This window comes from Pogona vitticeps, chromosome 10 (assembly GCF_051106095.1).
Source record: "Pogona vitticeps strain Pit_001003342236 chromosome 10, PviZW2.1, whole genome shotgun sequence".
Taxonomy (NCBI): domain Eukaryota; kingdom Metazoa; phylum Chordata; class Lepidosauria; order Squamata; family Agamidae; genus Pogona; species Pogona vitticeps.
In genome coordinates, this window is record NC_135792.1 from 23,609,809 (window position 1) to 23,629,487 (window position 19,679).

At 44.0% G+C, this 19,679-nt stretch overlaps 1 protein-coding gene across 1 annotated transcript; it reads left to right on the plus strand.

Moving 5' to 3' along the window:
- Positions 1-1,992: 1,992 nt before the first annotated feature.
- Positions 1,993-13,673, plus strand: LOC110085485 (dipeptidase 2-like). Its single transcript, XM_072980806.2, has 10 exons — positions 1,993-2,138; positions 3,389-3,515; positions 4,284-4,413; positions 5,266-5,413; positions 6,216-6,285; positions 8,367-8,543; positions 9,747-9,834; positions 11,262-11,337; positions 12,877-13,012; positions 13,551-13,673. The coding sequence occupies exons 1-10, from the start codon at positions 1,993-1,995 to the stop codon at positions 13,665-13,667; spliced, it is 1,215 nt and encodes a 404-aa protein (XP_072836907.2). The 3' UTR covers positions 13,668-13,673.
- Positions 13,674-19,679: the final 6,006 nt, after the last annotated feature.

Below are 19,679 nucleotides of genomic sequence, written 5' to 3' on the forward strand. Positions count from 1 at the left end.
GACGGAAGGTAAGCATGTCCCCCCCCCCACCAGTGGTATGAAGCCTTTCCATTTCTACGTCAAGAGGTAAAATAGAATAGTTTACAAAGTCCTGAAACAACACCCACACCTGTTCCAGGTGCCCTATCAGATAACCAGTTCCAAGTTCATTCTGAGCCCTTCAAAGCATTATCTTATCTCAAGCCCAGGTCTCTAGCAGGGACATGCTTTAAAGCCATCGTGTCTATTTCTGTTCCAAAGAAGACAGCTTTTACCTCAGGAGTTAGAAAGTGCTAAAAGCCCTGTTCAGTTTTCACATGCTCACACAGATAATGGAGTTCTTGGAACAGAGCAAGATTCTTTAATCCCTTTTTGTTTTTGTATTTTCAGCTTTAGGTAAAAGACTATGAAAATAAATTTAATTGTGTGTGTGTGTGTGTGTGTGTGTGTGTGTGTGTGTGTGTGTGTGTGTGTGTGTGTGTGTGTGTGTGTGAATAATCTTTCCATAGTGGTTTTTGAAGCCTGCACCAGGGACAGGTTAATCACTACAAGTTAGACAACAAAAACTATGACCAGCTGTAGTATTACATTTAAATCTAATGTTGTAATTCTGCTACTCTTAAAGCTATATATTATACTGGTAATTTTAGTACTTTTAATGTGTTACATCCAGCCTCTAGATTTGGAATGATCTCCTTCTATTGAAAGGTGCCTGATGAAACCAGTTACCATGGTTTGGAGCTTAACTTTATTGTAACTTTATTGTACATGCTATTTTAGCTTTTGGCCTCTTTTGTCACATCCTGGAGATAGGAAACTATGTGGCTGGCCAGAGATACACACACACAACTTAACATGTCTGCCTTGCACCAGTTTCGGGTTTGGGACTTTGTTCCTTCTTTTTTCTTTGGAGGGGTGGTTCTACTTAAACCCTCCTTACCTTGATTGCATTGAACACCTAATAAATATTTGTGCTGTTTATCAACACAGTAGCTTTCTTTGATTTGAAATAAGGGCTCAAAGGCTAGCTAAATGAACTTGGATTCATGGTTGATGCATCGATGCACAACAAACATTAATATGCCACATTTCCCCAGTGTTAATCGGTGTCGATGTACAAACGCATCCCAAGTATGAGAAGCACAGTTTAGAAATTTGGTACAGTATATGCAAATTCTGATATAAACAGGGTGTATGTGTTTTAGGGTTAGTGGCTGCCTCAGATCCCTTTCTGTGAGGAAAGCAGGGTAAAAATGAAATAAAAACAGAAGAAGAAAAGGGGGGAAATGGATTTTAAAAAGGGTAGGGAAACACAGATCAAATGAGAGGCACAGCGGATTTGCAACCATTTCTGGTTGGCAATTGCGAAACAAGAGCAGCAAATGGTTTTCTCTTCCCTGCTTTAAATAATACCATTTATTTAATTTTTTTTAACTTTATTTTTTTTTCATTTCCTTGATTGCTTATTTACATATTTACTTCATGGGCATGGCAGTCCTTTCTCCTGCCACCACCCCCCCCCCACAAGGGGTGAACTGTAGGTGGGGAGGCGTTGAGGTCAAGCCAGAGACTGAATTCGTTGGCTTAGTGAGAACCCAGGTCTGCCCTCTCCCCCAAAATTCATCTCAGATTAGCCCCTGAAGGCTGTTTTCTCCCACATTAAGTTGCCATGGGCCACTTTACGGCCAGATAGTGGATAGTGATTGTGATAAGAGCAGGTGGCGGGTCGAGGGTGGAGTCATTCCAGAAGGGGACATGCTGAACTCGTAAAGCCAGGTCTCTCAAAGTGCTTCTTTTCTACGTGGGAAGAAAGCAGATCCGTCACAATGGCCGAGGAAGTGAGATGAATCCCTTTCGATGGGAGTGGCAGATGCCTTTCCGCTTTGGGGTTAGGGCTCCCTCCTAGCTTGTCTGGATTAAACGTGGACAGGAATAAGCCCACCGGTTTATGTTTAAACCATTGTGTTTTAGTCATTGCTGCTGTTCCTCTAGGAGCCTCTCTTTTCAAGGAACATGAGGGTGGCGTTGACGCATGCCTTGCTGCAGTTCCGCCTGCTGCAACTTTGGTGGTTGTTCTGTAACATTTGGGATTCCCAGGCTTACAACTCCTTAAGGCAGAAGGCTCTCGATCTCATGAGAGAAGCCCCTTTAATTGATGGGTACGTAGAATTCCCCCCACCCCATCTCTTCCTCACCCTTCTCCTGCCCTGTCAACTCAGAAATGGTCGGGCAACTGACCCTTTCTGAACCCTAGGATTCTTATGAACAAGTCGATGTTATTAAGCCATGCATTTAAAAATCATCATGTGAAAGGGCTCCCCCTCCCACACAAACTCATTCAGTTGATTCTTCGGCGTGTTCTACTGAGCTCCATGGGACTCACTTTGATTAGTTGTAAAAATAATTGCATGCCGTCAAGCCCATGCTGACTTATGGCAACCTTTTCCAGGATTTTCTAAGTAGAGCATACCTTTTCTTCTGGGGACGTCCTGGGACTGTGCAGCTTGCCCAAGGCTACCCAGGCTGTCTCTTCCCTCAGGAGGCCCAGTGGGGGAATCGAACTCCCAAATTCTGGCTCCACAGCCAGAGTCCTGAACCAGTCAGCTTCTGATTAGACCTGGTGATATGAGGCAGGGGCCTGTAGACTCATTTTCTCATCAACCCCCACCCCCAGCTTTAGCATGTTAAGGTAACTTGCTAATCTGTGTTTGTTGACACTACAAGCATGTATAAGTCATGTACTAGACTGAAGTGTCCCCATTTTGATTGCACTCATTGTATAAACCTCCAGTAGCTTTACTATGCGGAATCCCAAACACAATGTTTTGGTATGTGAGCAGAGAGCAAAACGCATCTAGAGAAAACTGATGGGGAAAGGGTTGCTCTGAGGTGTTTCGCAGACAGAATATCCTCACTTTCTATAAGATATTCCTCACCATGCAAATAAAATAAAATAATGATTCTGTGGGGAATATTTTTTTCCCACTACACAGCAAAAACATTATTAGAGTTTCATTGCTTGAAGCCTGTGGTGTGAGGGGTGGAGGAACTTGTCCCATTCAAGGGAAATGCATTTTGCTCCGACCCCTGGGTTGACTTTCACTGCCATGACGTGCTCTCGGAGACAATAAAATAGGCTTTCTTTTTCTTCAGCGTGATGACAGATATCCAGTATCGAGATGCTGTTCTCCAAATAATATACTGTACTGTTAGTAGAGCTGCCACCTGCATAGGTGTGCTTACAACACTGTTTGAAACCACAGTTTTGTGAATGCTGTTATCAGAATCTGTCCAAACAAGGGTTTCGTTTACCTTGAACAGACAGCCAAAAAAATAAATAAATCTACAAGTAAAACAGCAAAACCCGGTACAGTAACTCTTCTGCTTTCCCCCTCTGTTTATTCTTCAGGCACAACGATCTGCCTGTGAAGTTGAGGTGGTTTTATGAAAACAAGCTGAGTAAGATTGACTTAAGGACCCTCAACACCACACAGACAAATATTCAGAAGCTCCAGGCTGGCCATGTCGGTGCACAGGTAGCTGTGTTAGGGTGTGAAAGTGGGTCTGCTTTGAATTTGTTTCATCGCTATGGCGAGCCATAGATGAGACTGGGGAGAATGGACAGAAGGTGTCCAGTATATTGAGTTGCTGGCTGAAGACTTATTACTTATTACTGAGTAATGGTGGGAAGACTTCTAAGGGTTAGATTAGATGAGACACCAGCTTCACAATTAGAAGGTGAAATGATGTTTTCTCTTCAGAATTATTACCTAAGCTAAGCCTAAATTCTGCTTGAAGCTCCCAGAATCCTTAGTGATTGATTCATCTATCCATCTATCCACCTACCATATATATAGGTAGGGATGGAGGGATACATATATCCCTCCATCCCTCCCTCCATCCATTTATCCATCCTCTCTCTGCATCCATCCATCCATCCATCCATCCATCCATCCATCCATCCATCCATCCATCCATCCATCCATCCATCCATCCATCCATCCATCCATCCATCCATCCATCCATCCATCCATCCATCCATCCATCCATCCATCCATCCACCTCTCTCTGCATCCATCCATCCATCCATCCATCCATCCATCCATCCATCCATCCATCCATCCATCCATCCATCCATCCATCCATCCATCCATCCATCCATCCATCCATCCATCCATCTCCCCCCCCTCTCTGAGGTCCAAAGCAGAGAAGTTCTCATTCTCTGGTGCCCATAGTCCTATGAAGGTCTAGCATAGATCTTTCAGGCATTTGAAATAAATGTAACCTGTCTACGTTTCTTTCAGTTTTGGTCTGTATACGTTCCCTGCGATGCTCAGGACAAAAACGCGGTGCATCTGGCATTGGAACAGATCGACGTTATCAAACGCATGTGTGAAAATTATGAAGAACTGGAACTGGTCACTTCAGCTCAGGGTGAAAAAGAATTGTCTTGGGGGGGAAGAAGGATACCCCCCTTGTTTAGAGGGTTTTTGTGTTGTTGTTGTTTTTGGTGAAGGGGGATGTGGGCAGACCCTGGAAATAATGTGTGATTTGGTGTCCCTATTACTAGGGACAATTTCCAAGGAGAAAAGGAGACACACACCCCTCCACTTTTTGAAAAGAGAAAAACAGAGCAATTTCTACATATTGGGTCTAGTCTCCACATATGAGCTGTCTGGAGCAGCAAAGAACAACAGCAAAATGTGTTCCAACTGCTTCCCAGGCTTTTCCCACATACCCAGTAAAACCTAGGTGTGAATTAAAGCTACTTTCATCGCTTCACATGACGTAAGCCCTACTGCACTTTAAAATGGTGCCTGATGCACACTATTTTAAACACAGTAGGGCTTACTCTGTGATCAGCTGGATGGCAACATTTTATTGGCTAGGAAGACCCGTCACTGCAGTTGGCCACATGCTCTTTGGCCACCACCATCATCCACCTGTGGGAAAGACGCACATGACAACAGCTTCTTTTATTGCAAGGTCTGAGGATTGGAGTGAAACTGCTTGAAACACAGACTGTCTTAATTAAAGCTCACACATGGTTTTTGTTGCTAATCATAGTACATGTACCACCTCAGTGGGAAGGTCACGGCGTTCCGTGTCTAGACACGCTGGCCAAATGACCATGGAAATGGTCTATGGACAAAATGCTGGCTCTACGGCTTGGAAACGGGGGATGAGCACCGTGCCCTAGAATCGGACATGACTGGACTGAATGTCAAGGGGAACCTTTCTTGTCGGTTTTGCATTATTTGCTTCATCTTTCTGTTAAAATTCCAGGTATTGATTATATTGGAAGGAACAAGATTGCATGCTTGATCGGTCTTGAAGGAGGGCACTCCATCGACAGCAGCCTTGCGGCTCTGAGGATATTTTATGAGCTGGGGGTTCGCTACATGATGCTGACTCACGACTGCAACACCCCTTGGTAACCCCCAAGCCAGTGCTCTTTCTAGGGTTTCCGGTTTCCAAAGAGACAGTGATAAACCTATCCTGGTTTTAAAAACACAGCCAGAACCAAGGGTTCTGTTTATTTGGGATGTTTGTAAGGCAGTCCCTCATGTGGCAAAAGGCATCTGGCATAATATGTGATCTTCCTCATCTACTGCATTTAGCATGCTTTGTTTTCTTATTGGTCATTGGAAAGCAAACACAGACTTAATTTGCAATTCTGCTGAGATATCTCTCTCTCTGAGGAAATGACCTCTTTGAAGAGAAAACAGGACAATAGTGGGGAATATGTATTGCCCTTAATTTGATAAGTTCAGGGAAGCTGTGGCACTTACCTCTTTTCTCTTCACCGCATCCAAAATATTAAGAACCAAACATATTATATTTTAAATATTTTCCGTATTCACTTCTGTTGGTTTCTTTGAACAATATTTTGGATCTAAAGGACAAAGGCATAACTGGAGTCTTATTTCCAGTTTTGAATTCTGAATTATTGATGGATGGATTGATTTACAGGTAAAACTTTTTCACGCTGCCTTTCTCCTGAAAAGGTATCCAAGGCAGCTGGGTCTGTGTCCGGTATATAATTCCTTGTACATCGTCATCTTAGAACTTCAGAGCTGGAAGGGACCTTATGGATCATCAAGTCAAGGAGGCCCAGTGGGGGAATCAAACTCCCAACCTCTGGCTCTACAACCAGAGACCTCAACCACTGAGTGATCTAGCAGTTCACCTTCTCCATTTGGAATCAACTTTGTCTTTCAATTTTTTCCCCCTAGGGCACAGTCCTCATTACGTCAGACAAGCAGCCTTTATGCCGACACGTACACCTTGACTGGTTTCGGTGAAGTGAGTAACCATGCAGTTCCTCTTTACATTGATCCAATTCTCTTCTAAAGAAACCACCGAGCTTCCTGTAATAATTAAAGCTTCAAATCGGTACAAGAATCTCTTGCAGAATTTCTTTCCAGCCAGTCTGCTACCAGACTACCCTCTCTATATTACTAAATAGCTCTTGGATTTTGCTTTAATCCCTTTAAAGGTTATGTAGAGACCATTAGGTTCGTATTCCTCTCTTCAGGACGCAAATGAGCTTGTAATCCAAAATCTAGTGTGCAGGACACTGAATTGGTGTAATCCGCTCTTCTGTGCTGCAGTCTATATAGTGAAGTCCACCCCGGTGATGGCTTCATTGTTGACCACCTTACCTGCCTGATCTGTCCAGTTCTACTCTGTTTTTTTTCCCTGTCAGATAGAAATATGTTGTGTCACTTCCTGCGCCCAAGTCCCCACCAGTTTTAGCACAAGTGAGAAGACAACCAGTTGGTGAAGGTTCTTCAGGGAGCCCTATTGATATTAATATTCAACATAATATCACTTCATTTCATCTCATCTTTTCACGGATAATTCCTCCCCTTTCATAATGGTTTGCTTCCAATCTGCTCAGAAACAAGCAAGATTCAACTGGCATTAAGGGTTGATGGCACATCCTCTTTTAATAAAATAACGTGCAGTTGGATTGTTTCTGTGCTGCTTTGTGAAAAAAGTGCACATTTTTTACTTCCTTAGGGATGTATTGGTGTAGAACAGTCAGGTTCAAAAGACAGGGACTTAATCAATGCAAGTTTATCACCTGCACTTACTGGGATTACTGGGCAGAGAGTAGAGCAATGGTTCCCATCCTTGGGTGACTCAGGTGTTCTTGGACTGCCACTCCCAGAAGCCTTCACTACTAGCTGTGCTGGCCAGGGTTTCTGGGAGTTGCAGTCCAAGAACAACTGGGTTACCCAAGATTGGGAACCACTGCTCTAAGATAAAAGGATAGTGGAGTTCCGAGCAAGCAACACTGTGAGCCCACAGACCTTATATTCCCAGAGGGTTTTGGAGTAAAACTCCCCAAAGCCTTCCCCACTAGCTGTGCTGGATTTCTGGGAGTTATGGTTCATTCCTGGGGACCCAAGGCTGGGAGGCACTGACATAGTCGGAGATAGTCAGTGAAGCCCATGTCCAGCCATGGACATCTAAGGGCATAATAGACCTGTTGCCACTCAACCACAGCTAGCTGAACGCCCCTTGTTCCTCTTAAGAAATTGGATACGAGCTGCTGAGCGGCCACATCACTTGTTAGCATGCCAGTGTAAAAGTAATCCTTCTGCTAGCTTCGTCTAGCTCTGCTTCTACAGCAACAAGTCTGCCATGGACGTTGTGTCTTGGTGAGCGATGGTTAGTACCACCAACCCATCTCCCCTCTCCAATTTCCAGAGCATTTTGAGGGCAGAGGACCATTCTGAGAGCCGAGAGCTGTGCTACCCTCCAATAATGGGGAGGCAGGCACTTGGTGATGTTGGAAAAGGGCCATCCTAGGGAAGCTTTGGCAGGCCAGGCTGGAACCTCTGGCAGAACCAGAGGGGAGGAAAACACGAGACAGGTCTTGCAGCCTTCAACTTTTCAGTAGATCACGCCTGTGAGAGAGTTATTAGCTCATGGCAGGTGAAGAAAAACCTTTGTAACTGTGGAAAGTGTGCTTGTTTTCACTCGGAGACCTTGGGAGGACTGACATGGCACTTCTCCTGTCTCTTGCACTTCTGCTGTGCAAAGAGATACAGCCTCCACTTTCACACCAGGATCAGAAACACAAGAAAATGGTGTGTCCAGTGGTATCCAAAATCACAATGAGAGACTAAATTTCAGGATGCCAAAGAGATGGAAATAGTCTTTATTCTGATTTTAAATTGCTCAACGCATTTCGGATGAAACACGTTGAGCAATTTTAAGTCAGAATAAAGACTATTTCCATTTTTCGACATCCTGAGGCTTACTCTCTCAATCTGATTTCTGACTTCACTTTCACACCTTCTGAAACACACATTGAGTTCCATCTCTGGCCTGGAAAACAAACCCAGTAACACTGTCTGTTTGTGTTATACTAGGAAGTGGTGAAGGAGATGAATCGGCTGGGGATGATAATAGACTTATCTCACACATCTGATGCCACTGCCTTGGCTGTTCTCCGCCTCTCCAAAGCGCCCGTCATTTTCAGCCATTCATCAGCCTTTTCTCTTTGCAACCACACCGGGAATATTCCTGACCATATTTTGTACCGACTGGTGGGTGAAATTTATTGCTTTCCTGTAGGAGGGAGGGAGGAAAAGCATGCCGAGAAAAGATTGTACCCAACGGTTAGAAGATTTCTCTCTCTCTCTCTCTCTCTCAGTAAGGTGAATGACTCCTTAGAGAAGTGATTCTCAACCTGGGGTACAAACCAGGACACTTAGGGGGGCATGCAGAAAATTGAATAATGTTGAGAAAAGTCACATATGCCAAAAATGTAAGCGAAAGTACAATTCAAAACTTGTGAAATTAATTGCATGTTATGACAAGTGGAATAATGGACTTTCTTTGTTAATGAACCTCAAAGTTGTTTGCACACTTTGTCATTTTGGCAAATGGAAGGGTGTGCTTCCCAAAACAATGTGTTGTGAGCATGCCACTAAAGCATGCATGCTCGGCAGTACGCCCTTCACAGGCTCAGCTTTCACTTCTCTCTGCTTCACAAACATTCGCGTTCTGTCGTGCTGGTACCGGTGTATATATAATTCAGCTTATTATTCCATTGCTTTTAAAACCCATTCATTGGGCAGTTTATTTGCAGTTTGGGCATATTCATTTGAAATAAGAGCAACTATATCAGTTACAAACATTTTGCTAACGCGAAGGGTACAATTTATGGAAATGGGCTGTCAAGGGGTAGATTAAAAGGTTGGGAATCACAGCAAGATAAAGGTGGAACCAAGATCAGTGGCTTAAAATCTAGGCCAACATTGCTTTGAACAGAGCTGAAAGTATCTTGATACCAAATATTGTCCCTGTGCATTTTGAAACTGAATGTTGTTTGAAAGTTCAGAGGCATCTTGAACCATGTTTAGTCTCAACTATAGTAGATCCAGTGACATGAATAACAATTGTTGTACATCCTTAATGTAAGTCCCAGTGAGTTGAATGGATCTAGTTAGCCCTGAAGTTGAATCTGCCAGTCTGTCTGTCTTGTGAAACTTCCAATATTTGATATTGCATTAACAGTTATGTATAATGTTTAGTACTGGACAGGTGGCACATCTCTGTGTGTCATGGAGGACAGCTTTCAGACAGGTGGCTGTGTTGTTATTTTATCACCATAAAAATCAGTTCTGTAAAATGTGGGTAGATGAGATACTTCCCCTCCTTACACACAAACTCACAAATGTTATTCCTGGTGATTCTGTGGCTTAAAAAGCACTCCTGAGGCATTCCTTCTGTCTTCCTTCTTGCAGAAGAGAAACAATGGAATCGTTATGGTGACCTTCTATGCTGAGGTCCTCACCTGTGGCAAAGATGCAGTCAATATTTTGACGGTGGCAGGTTTGTGTCTGTTCTATATATTCTCATAGAGCTGGGAGGGGGAGAAAGGTAGAATCCAGCACAGATACCACAGTTGTGTCCTAGTGTCTATTGCAACTTGGGCTAGAGGTGTCCTTTTAAAGAAGCTCCTTTCAATTTGATCGAAAGCCATTTACTTATTGGACATCCAGATGTCGAAGACTTCAGCTCTCCAGATCATTGACCATTGTCCGTACTGCCTGAAGCTTCTCAGAGCAGAGCTTCAAAACATTGGGAGGGTCAACATTTGAAAAGGACTTCCGCAGGCTACCAGGGATGTTGGTAATTCTCTGGGTCCAAGTCTTTGATTCCAAAGCCCCAAGCCCAAGACCCTATTAAAAACAAGCTTTTTCCCCCAGGAAAAAGAGAGAGGTGAATGGGTTCCGAGTCTCAAGTCCAAGTCACTGAAAAAAAAAATTGAGTCACTGGTGCAACTTGACAGTGAGTTCCATGACGCATGTCCCCATCCCTAAACCCACTGGACCTGAAGCAGGTGCTGGGCATTAAACTGCTGGAAAACTCCAGGATAAGTGACCTTATTCTGCATGCAGAAGAAGGCAGCTCAGACCTTTACAATGAACAGTTGACGGCCTGATTCAAATTCGGATTTCTTCATTCTTAGGAGCCTTCTTCGAACAGGAATAAGAATTTGAGCAACAAGTGAGGGAAGCCACTTAGATGTGCCCCATTGGTGGTGGATGATAATGGCATATGAATTTATTTTGCTGCCCTGTCCACCCGATAGGCTCTTCCTGAGGTTTTCCAGAAATGGAACAAGTGCAACCCTATTGGAGCGGCAGGCACAACACCAATAGAAACACATATAAAGTATGGAAGAAATTAGGATTAGGAGAAGTTATTTGTTATACATGCTAGATGACTTTCCCCCTGTCTGGAAGCCACTAAAATGTTTTGCTTTAGCAAAGGCCCTCCAAGCCATCTCAGCCTCTCAATGCCCCCAAAATCAAAACTCGAAGTGTCTGTCATGGCACTTCTAGTCATATATATAATCTATTTGGGGGGCATTTTAGGTCATTTCTAGGCTTGATGTGGCCCCAGATCATCCAAACTGCCTACTACGGATGTAAATAAGAGGAATGCTTATTCTTCAGCTTAATTCATCCTTCCTCCACTTGATAGAATTTCCTCAGAGACATGGGCCTCCCCAGTAAGATTTAGTCCAGGTTTACCTTCTGATGAGCAGCTTTCTAAAATAAAGCATGCTAAGTGCAAGATCTGTTGCTCCAGGTTGACCTTCAAAAGAACTGTTTTGTCTCCTCTGAAAAGTTGGATACAAGATGCACCTCCTCCGAAACCAGTATGCATTGTCTACTTTTAGTGACCAAGTCATGTTACTTGTCTGTTCTGCTCTGCGCTCACATTCTGTCATCTCTGTTCTCATCCCTTAGACCATTTTGACCACATCAGGACATTGATAGGTTCAGAACATATAGGGATCAGCGGAGACTACGACGGAGGACTTAGGTTCGTAACAGCCATTCAGGATGGGCAAGCTCTGTGCTCTAGGGAGTTGACCTTGGAGTGAACCCTTTCCTCTCCCCTAAAAAGTCCGAGAGACTTTGGTTTATCTCTCTGGGCATCACCGGAGGAATTGGAAAGTGGAGGCTCCCCCGTACTTCTCAAAATACACAGACCGATGTCCAATGGCTACTCCCAACTAGTGCTGACCCAGTGAATCAATGGGAACTTCCTAAGGTTCAACTCATCCTTTAGGAATTGATTCAGTTGGGGCTAGTGATCAGATTTAGGCCACTCTCATTTTACGTGTCTTTAGTTCGGTTATGGCGCGGAGGTATTCGTCATGGTGCTTCTTTGGTTTTCCCTGCACGCCAGCAAGTGCTGAAATGTGCATGGAAAACCAAGCGAGTGCTAAACTGCTTTGTAGGCCTGTATCCTCTTGGATTTAAGTCCCCTGAAACAGGAATTGCACAAGCATTTTTCATCATTTCATGGGGTCTCTGTCATGAGTCCAGTCAAGCAGCTGGTCACACAATTGTTTGGGCAGCTGGTGCACAGAACCTTTATAAAAATCCTGTAAAGATGGCTGTAAAATGCCTTACCATGCCCTTAGAAAGTAACTAAATAATGCGACTGATTACACCACTGAAGTCACTTTGATCCTGATTATCAGGTTGCTTTGAAAACTGAACCTTGTTACACTCTATTTACATAAAAATCTAACTTGTTATGGGGAACTGCATAACTGTATTTGTACATTGTTTCTTCCATGCTCTGTTGCATGCACCAAAGTCACCTCTAAGAATGTGGATTTTGGATTTTTTTTTTTTTTGGACTGAAAATCTCATACAGTAGTTCTCCATTCTAGGAGTTCTGCCTGACTTACACACTCCTTACAGATACCTGAATGTGGCTTGCCTGGGAGTAAGGTCTTGGTTGAAAGGCTTTGAGGCTGAGCTAGACCGACTTCCACCCAGATGTCCTGTTTCTGCTAACTGGGAACTTTCTCAACAGGAAGCTAGGAGGAGCTAGGCCTAGCTCGGCCTAGCTTCTAGTTAAGGCCTTTCTCCCAGGTGAGCCATATTTAAATGTCTACAAAATGTCTGTCTCTGGTAGAACTCCCTGAATGGAGAATTATGGGGTTTGTAGACCAAGAAATTAAAAAATCGCATCCTACCTTCCTGGCCAAAGTGCTATCTAGAGAAGCCTTCCTCCAACTGACCCCTCAGTTGGGCCAGCTTCTGGTTAAGGAAGGTGGGAGGAGAAAATGGTCTTCTGGTGTCCTCTTCTGTTGGAGCTCAGATCTGTGCACAATTCACAACATTTCCAGATAATTTCAGGCTCCCGGCTTTGGTGCTAAAATAATCTGGTTCCCCGAGGATGTTCAGTCCCCCACCCATGTTCTAGAAGCATCATGCAAACCTTCTGAAAAGCAATGGGAATAAATTTTACAGAGCACAAGTTTTCACCTCCTGTCTGCATTCAGTGGAAACGGGAAGGAATTAATCTGGCTTTCAGTTCTTCAGCGATTCCTTTTGCCAACAGACACCCTGAGGGACTGGAAGATGTTTCCAAATATCCAGCTTTGATCGAGGAGTTGCTGAGGAGAGGCTGGAGTGAGGAAGAACTGAAGGATGTTTTGAGAGAGAATTTCCTTCGTGTTTTCCGGGAAGTGGAAAAAGTAAGGTTAAAAATCCAACAGTGTTCTGAGCTGCGCCCGTCCTGTTTTGCAAAGCCAGCCCCCCTTTACCTTTTGCATCTCCTTGTTGCTAAGGATGAATGTTAGCTTATACAAAATTGTTGTATCCAAGAAGAAGCATAGCATGGCTTCCAGAGGTTGCTGAACTGCGTTTTCCAACAGCATCCTCATAATTCAACCCAGTCACATGTGTCGGATGGAGCTGCAGTCCAACAATACTTAGAGGAGCAAACATGGATCAGCCGAGGGGGAGAAGGCTGAGAGCTTCTGACTATGTTAATGTTGTTTTTTCCTGCAAGAGACCGACATGGCCCATCCTCCCACTCTCAAAATTACTTGTAGGAAGCATTTCCATCAAAACGGTGTCTTCTTTGTTCAAGCAAGGAGATAAAGCAATGCTCACCATAATGTAAGCTTTGTAGGCATTTCATGCCAGCTCTGAATGGTAGAAAAAAGAGCCCATCTCAACATATCAGTGGGTCTGGCCTTCTGGTTAAATGCTAAATTTGAACTCTTCCAGGTACGGGATGAGAATGTTTTCATGATACCAAATGAAGAGGAAATTTCCCAGGATGACGTAGACATTTCCTGTCACCAAGATCTGAAACCTCCTTCTGGAGTGGCCATTTTGAATTGACTTCTTCGTGGGAACAACCAAACGGAGTTTCACCGTTGCTGAATTCCAAGCTAAGGGGGAATAAATGTATGTTGGTGGCATCTGCTAGTCTTTGGGGTTCATCGGATATAGAGGTCACAGCGTAGGGGCAGGGCATCAGGGCTGCAGATGCAGATGGCTCCAGTGCTGTGGGAAGTAACCAAGCCAGTTCTTAGTCTAGCTATCCCAGCTACAGAATCCTATCCCTAAAGGTGGTTCAGGACCATGGATAGCTCCATTAGCCCAACATTCCTCTCCTCCTTTTGGGTGAATGATATGATAACACTCCCCAAACAATCAGGTGGGACCACTTTAAAATGTGGGGCAACCAAAGATACACAAATCAGAAGAGAAACAATGGGAGGCAAACTTCCACAAAAAGTTTTAACTCTTTGTTATGCATACGTGCTGTTCAAGTTGCCTCCAACTCGTGGCAAGTCTATGAAGGAGTAATCTCTAAAATGTCGTTACCTCCCTGCAAACTCAAACCTGTGACTTCCTTTAGGGAGTCAAGCCATCTTGTGTTTGATCTTCCTCTTTTCCTGCTGCCTTCAAAGTTCCCCAGCATTATTGTCTTTTCCAGAGAATTTTGCCTTCTCATGATATGTCCAAAGTAGGACAGCCTCAGCTTCCACATTTTGGTCTCCAGAGATAGTTGAGGCTTGATTTGCTCTAGCACCCACTTGCTCATCTTTCTGACAGTCCAGAGTATCAGCAAAGCTCTCCTCCAGCACCATATTTCAAATGAATCAGGTTTTTTTTCCCCTGCCATCCTTTCCTACTCATTCATTACTGCCAATCTTTCCACGCCATGGGGTTGGAAGCTGCACTCTGGGTTCATGCAAAGCAACATAAGGGCCCAAGGAGGTCTGGACAAAGCCCAGTTGAAACTTAAAAGATGTCTTGAAAATTTCTCGGATATTATTTTACCCACAAAGACACTATGTCAGAAAAACGCAGACAGAGAAGCTCCTCCTATGATAGAAATGCAGACATCATCAACAAAAGCATGCACAAGAAAGTGTGCTCGGCTAACCATTCTCAGGGCTGTTCAATTGGACATTTTAAGAAACATTCAAATGAATTTCTCAATTTTATGTAATTCTTTTATCAATCTTAACTGGCAAGATTGCCAGTATTTTTTTTATTTGAGGCGTGCTTTTGTGTTTTGGGGCTACAGCTTCAAGAATTCCTCCGGAAGAACTGTTTTTAATATATATTTTCATGGTGCAATATCAGAACTGACCCTAAGAGGGAGTATTTATCCATATTTTTCTAGTTGGCCTCTAAGGTCTGAAGCACAAGATAACCAATTACTTTTGTGTAAAGGACAAAGATAATCTAGCTACTGTTGAGGAATGAATAACACAATGAGTTCCTTCCAAAGAAAGAACATATTTTCAAGCTTTCCCCTACCCCAGATGATAGTGTTTGTTTTTCCTTAAAAGAAGAAGAAAAGAAAACAGCAAATGAAAGGCACTGAATGTTAAATTGCAGGAGCCTTCAAGGAGGGTGACCTCAAAACCTGCAGATTCATCAGGATGAATTTTGCCTGTTTGCGGGTGTGGTTTGTACCTAAATAGTCCCATCAGTAACTAAAATGGCATATTCTATTCAAATGCGTTAAAATGAGTATTACAGCCACAAGTACAATCAGATAATGGCATGGATGATAAAGTAGGTCAGTGGAAGCACTTACAATGTGCCTACAATGAAGGTAATGATAAAAACATGAGCGAACAACTCCCTGCAAAAATTCACACACACCCTCTAATAAAATATCCATCCAGTTTCAAGCCAGCTTCCAGATCTGGTTTCCTCCATGGGCTAAGAGCTTTCCTGTACAGTCAGGACCAGCCCAAGCTCTCCTGCTGCTAGAAGCAAGAAGGGAACAAGTACCCGAGCATCATGCTGGAAGGGCGGCATCTCCTCACCCCATGCCATTGCATGTACAGAAACCAAGAGGAGCAACGATGACATTTTAGGTTCAATCTTGGCTATGCAATACCCTCCTTCACCACATGTAAGGACAGTAGACTAAGTTAGAAAATCCAGGGTAGACAATGAAGCCTACAGACAGGGGTCGTTTGCTTCAGGGTGCTAGCTAGAGCACAGGGAAAACTCAGAACCTCAATTTCGTCAGAACCTTAAAACGGACCCTCACTGCATCATGCCAAGGGTACCTTTAGCCTAGCCTTTCTTATTTGGGGGGGCTGGCAGGTGCTTTGGGGTACTGTAGAGTTCCCATTGTTTCTCCTGCCAACCTAGCAGTCCGAAAGCACGTAAAAATGTGAGTAGATAAATAGGGACCACCTCGGTGGGAAGCTAACGGCGTTCCATGTCTAGTTGCGCTGGCCACGTGACCATGGAAACGGTCTTTGGACAAATGCTGGCTCTACGGCTTGGAAACAAAGTTGAACACCGCACCATTGAGTCAGACACGACTGGACTAAATGTCAAGTGCAACCAGGTGCTTTGGAGTACTGTAGAGTTCCCATTGTTCCTCCACACTGGCTGGGAATGATGGGGGCTGTAGTTCAGAAAACATTCATAAACTCACAATTGGGAGAAATCTTCCAGAGACCTCTGGAAGCGTACACCTGCCTTTGGCACAAGCATTCATTTTTACCCATCTGTCTCTACTGAGCTGAGGGATATATATGGGCACTGTTTGAGCATCCAGATTGCTGACTGGGTCTGGTTACACGGATCACATAAGCCCCTTGTCACAGCAGCTCCTCTGGCTACCAATCGATTTCTGGACACACTTCGAAGTGGTGGTTCTAACCTATAAAGCCTTAAATGGCTTGGGTCCAAGCTAGCTCAAGAACTGTGTCTTTCTTGATGAGCCCGCTCAAATGTTAAGATCCTCAGAAGAGACCTTTCTTTCAATCCCACCACCCTCACAAGTGCTTTTTTTGGGGGGGGGGAGGACACAGGAGAGAGGGCCTTCTCTGTGGCTGCTCCCAGACTCTGGAACTGCCCGCCACTGGAGGCCAAGCTGAGTCCATCTTCGCTGTCCTTTTCTTGATGACTGGCAGTCTGAGAAGGGGGTTTTTTTTGAACGGATTGTTGTACTCTGTTGCTTTTAAAAATATTTTTAGTGTTGATTTTATTTACCTTTGTTTATAAATATTTGCATAACTACTATTTTTAATTCTTACATCTTGTCTTTTTTTAATGATGTAAGCCGCCTTGGGTCCTTTGAAGGAAAAAGGCTGGGCAAGGGGAGAGAAATATTCTAAATAACTAACCATGTTGGAAGGATATTGAACAAAAACCGAATACATGCTGCTTGAGCACGTAACTGCTGTGGCGAGAAATTAATTAGCTTTGCCCTCTCAGGAGTTGCCAAATTTAAACCTCTGGATTTACCCGTGAATCAGAGAACAGTAAGGCAGAAATATTTGTACATTTCAGACCTGGATGACCGGGTTGTAAATACAGAACACAACAGAAATGTAGATTCATTAATTGGCAGCAACTCAGTGTTGCAGTTTACACTATTGCATGCACACTGGTGTAAATAATCAGTAGGATTCTAGCCAGCTGATAATGTTACTATCCATTAGTTTCCAGATTTCATTGCTTCAGCAAAGCAACTTCTGCTTCTCTGAGTGACAAAATGACAGCCTCTAAAGAAGCCCAAACTTCCAGGAGGTCAGGTGGAGAGACACCAGACTTGCAAAAAGCTCCTCTCTTCAGTTTTGGGGGTACCCTCTCTGTCCCCACCCATACACTTCAGGCCCCTCTCGATTTTCTCAGGGTCCCCAACCCTCTGTACAGCATTTTCAGGAGCATGGAGAAGCTGCTAAAAGGAAGTCCCCTTCAACCCATGGAGTCCCCAGATTCCTCAACCTGGGTCCAAACACTTTGTGTTGGTTTTTTTTTTCCAAAGAAAAGTCCATTTCAGTGACTTTATGCAATGACCAGGAGGGCCCAAAAGCTGATAGGAGTGTGTCCATGAGGGTGGGGGAAAGGTTGAGGGCATGATGAAGATTGAATGGTCAGAAATAATGGGAGACTGTTGTGTTTTCACCACCAACTGCTGGTGTCCGTCTACAGCAATGGTACCCAACCTAGGGTCGCCAGATGTTCTTGGACTATAATTCTCAGAAATCCTGGCCAACAGAGATGATGGTGAAGGCTTCTGGGAGTTGTAGTCCAAGAACATCTGGGGACCCAAGGTTGGGAACCACTGATCTATAGCATAAATTCCACGCTGGTGACACTCATCCAACTAATATTCCATTCCAGAGTTTGTCACGGACGGTTCTCTAAGCTGAGGGGTGCAATTAACCCTTATCACATTGCCAGAGTACCTCTTTCCCTGAAGCACTGCAGAACGCCAAGCGTGATTTTTAAAGTACTTCTCAGAAATCTGGTGAAGGGGACCTCTGCAGAGTGCCCTATTAAAGCCAGGCAGAGAAGCTGATGCTTCTCAGAAATGGAAGACCCATGTTTTTAAGTTAAACAGCCTCTCAAAGAGCCAAAGTTGTTCTGTAACCCTCTGTATGAAATGTGCTTGAAGCATAGAAGCAATTTTAGCCAGCTTGTTTGATGCAAAACACAATATTCTTTGGGAGAGGCTTGAGTGCTACGAAAAACAGTGTGCTTTGGGAGTTTTCTGTAAAAGAGCAATATGTTTTTCTGTATTTTACAAAAAGAACTGCCAGGTAACCTGCAGTGCCAGAGGTTGGGAGTTTGATTCCCCCACCAGGTCTCTTTGACAGGGGATGGTCTTGATGACCCATGGAGTCCCTTCCATCCTAAGACAAGGATGATGAAACAGCAAGATCCAAAATGATCTGAAATATGAAGACAAACCAGTGTAGCAGCTGCAGCAGGAAAAATAACATCATCATCTTTCTTTCCTATTTTTTTTAATCCATTGCAGAGTGTTGCGCAATTTAAAATTATGGACACACATAAACTATAGGTCAAATTAAAAACAGAATAAAATGTTAAAATAACTAGACTGATTTTGTCCAGAAGCAGGCTGCTTTACTACCGTCATCTTGGCCACTGGCTAGATCTTCTTTTGTTCCCATGGCGGGGCATAAATGGCGTGCACATCAGTGCTGCACCGATTCAATTTTTCCACAGTCACATAAAATTGGTCCTGTATCCAAGGAGTCCCATTTGACTTGATTGTTCTTTGATCTTCCTCCTTTGCTTTGAAGTCCCTTTATTGACTTCCAGAGGGTCCTGCCAGAATTTTGTCTTGATGGGAGACACTCTTCGCCATTCATCCCTCCCGCCACGTGTGTTGTTTTTCGATCTCTATGGTTCTAGCCTAACCTCTTCTGGTTTAATATTTAGAGCTTGGGAAGTGTGGAGAAAACCTTCCCTCAGTTTTAGCCATTGCCTGCGGTGTTGGTCTCCACAAAGTGGATGGCTTGGGTGTTGTTTTACCCTTTCTCTCATCCTGCATACACGGAGGTCCTGCCTTGCTCTTTTGCATTGCGTTTCATGACAGCATGCTTGAAAAGTCACATGCTAATTAATATTAGCCTGTTGCACATGCCTGTTTTGTGAAGCAGCACAGAGAGTAGAGCAGAACTATCAGAAAAGCATGTGCATTGAGGTGGGTCTTGCACCCACACTGCAGATTTGCCAAATGGGGAGTCAAGAGTATCCCAGGTACTCTTAGAGTACTCTTAGTGACTCTCTCCATGTAGCTGAGATCCTTTTCCCCTCCCTCTGCCTATCAAAAGAGAGGAGGAGCTGGAAGCAGCTTGGGTTGTCTGCCCCATACTCAGCCTGACTCTAAAGCTTATTCGGCAGCAGCAGCAGCTCTAAGAGAAGCTCAACGCACCAGCAGCCTCTCTATGATTTGATTATTTCTCTCTCCTGCTGCTGCTGTTGACCTTTGGATTTCAGAGGCATTTGAAAGCTCCGATCTTGAAGCTTCCCATACAGCTAACCTGGATGTTGGGGGAAATCCTATGCTGAGCACAGCGGTGGAGAACACATCTGAAGGGGAGGCATCCA